Below are 585 nucleotides of genomic sequence, written 5' to 3'. Positions count from 1 at the left end.
GCCGCAAGGGCTCAGTGCTGGCTCATGGAGAGCTTATTACCCACCAGGACCCCCAGACCCTTCTCAGTGCTTCCCAGAACACCCACCCCTCCCCTATACTGGTTATACTGGTTATTATTCTGCTCCTTTCACACACTCTTCCTCCCGTGCAGGGCAGGAGGGGGGCGAGATCCCCCCAGAACCCAGGAGCGATAAAAGCAGTAGTTCCGGAGGAGGGGGGGTTGGAGGAAGTTGGGGTGTGTTTAAGCCGCTGGGGACCCCCCCGGAGGAGCCGGACTCACCTCCCACCGTGGACTTGTAGTGCCGGTTGAAGCTGTCGTTGGCGTAGCGCTGCACCAGGGAGGTTTTCCCCACCGTGGCGTCCCCCACCACCAGCACCTTGAACATGCGATCGCGCTGCCCCATCCCGGCCCCGGCCCCGGCCCCCCCCGGTCATGTGAGGGTCAGGTGGAGGCGGCGGCGGAACCGCTGCGGGCAACGGGGCTGCCGGGACCTGTAGTCCGGGCTGAGGGGACCTGCCCTGCACCCCCGGCATCTGCCTCTGCACCCCCAGGAACCCCTGCACCCCCGAACCCTGCCCCTGCA

At 66.0% G+C, this 585-nt stretch overlaps 1 protein-coding gene across 1 annotated transcript in view; it reads right to left on the bottom strand.

Annotated features, from left to right (window-relative positions):
* The window catches only part of RAB29 (RAB29, member RAS oncogene family), a 9,453-nt gene extending 9,030 nt beyond the window's left edge, over window positions 1-423 (bottom strand). Inside the window, exon 1 of the mRNA XM_014955475.1 lies at window positions 282-423. Coding sequence (XP_014810961.1) covers window positions 282-405 — 124 coding nt within the window. The 5' untranslated portion in view covers window positions 406-423. The remainder of the gene's footprint in view (window positions 1-281) is intronic.
* Between the last annotated feature and the right edge of the window lie 162 nt (window positions 424-585).

Source organism: Calidris pugnax, unplaced genomic scaffold (genome assembly GCF_001431845.1).
Source record: "Calidris pugnax isolate Ruff unplaced genomic scaffold, ASM143184v1 scaffold215, whole genome shotgun sequence".
Classification (NCBI taxonomy): domain Eukaryota; kingdom Metazoa; phylum Chordata; class Aves; order Charadriiformes; family Scolopacidae; genus Calidris; species Calidris pugnax.
Note: the sequence above shows the minus strand (reverse complement) of the source record. Positions and strands in the feature narration are given on the sequence as shown.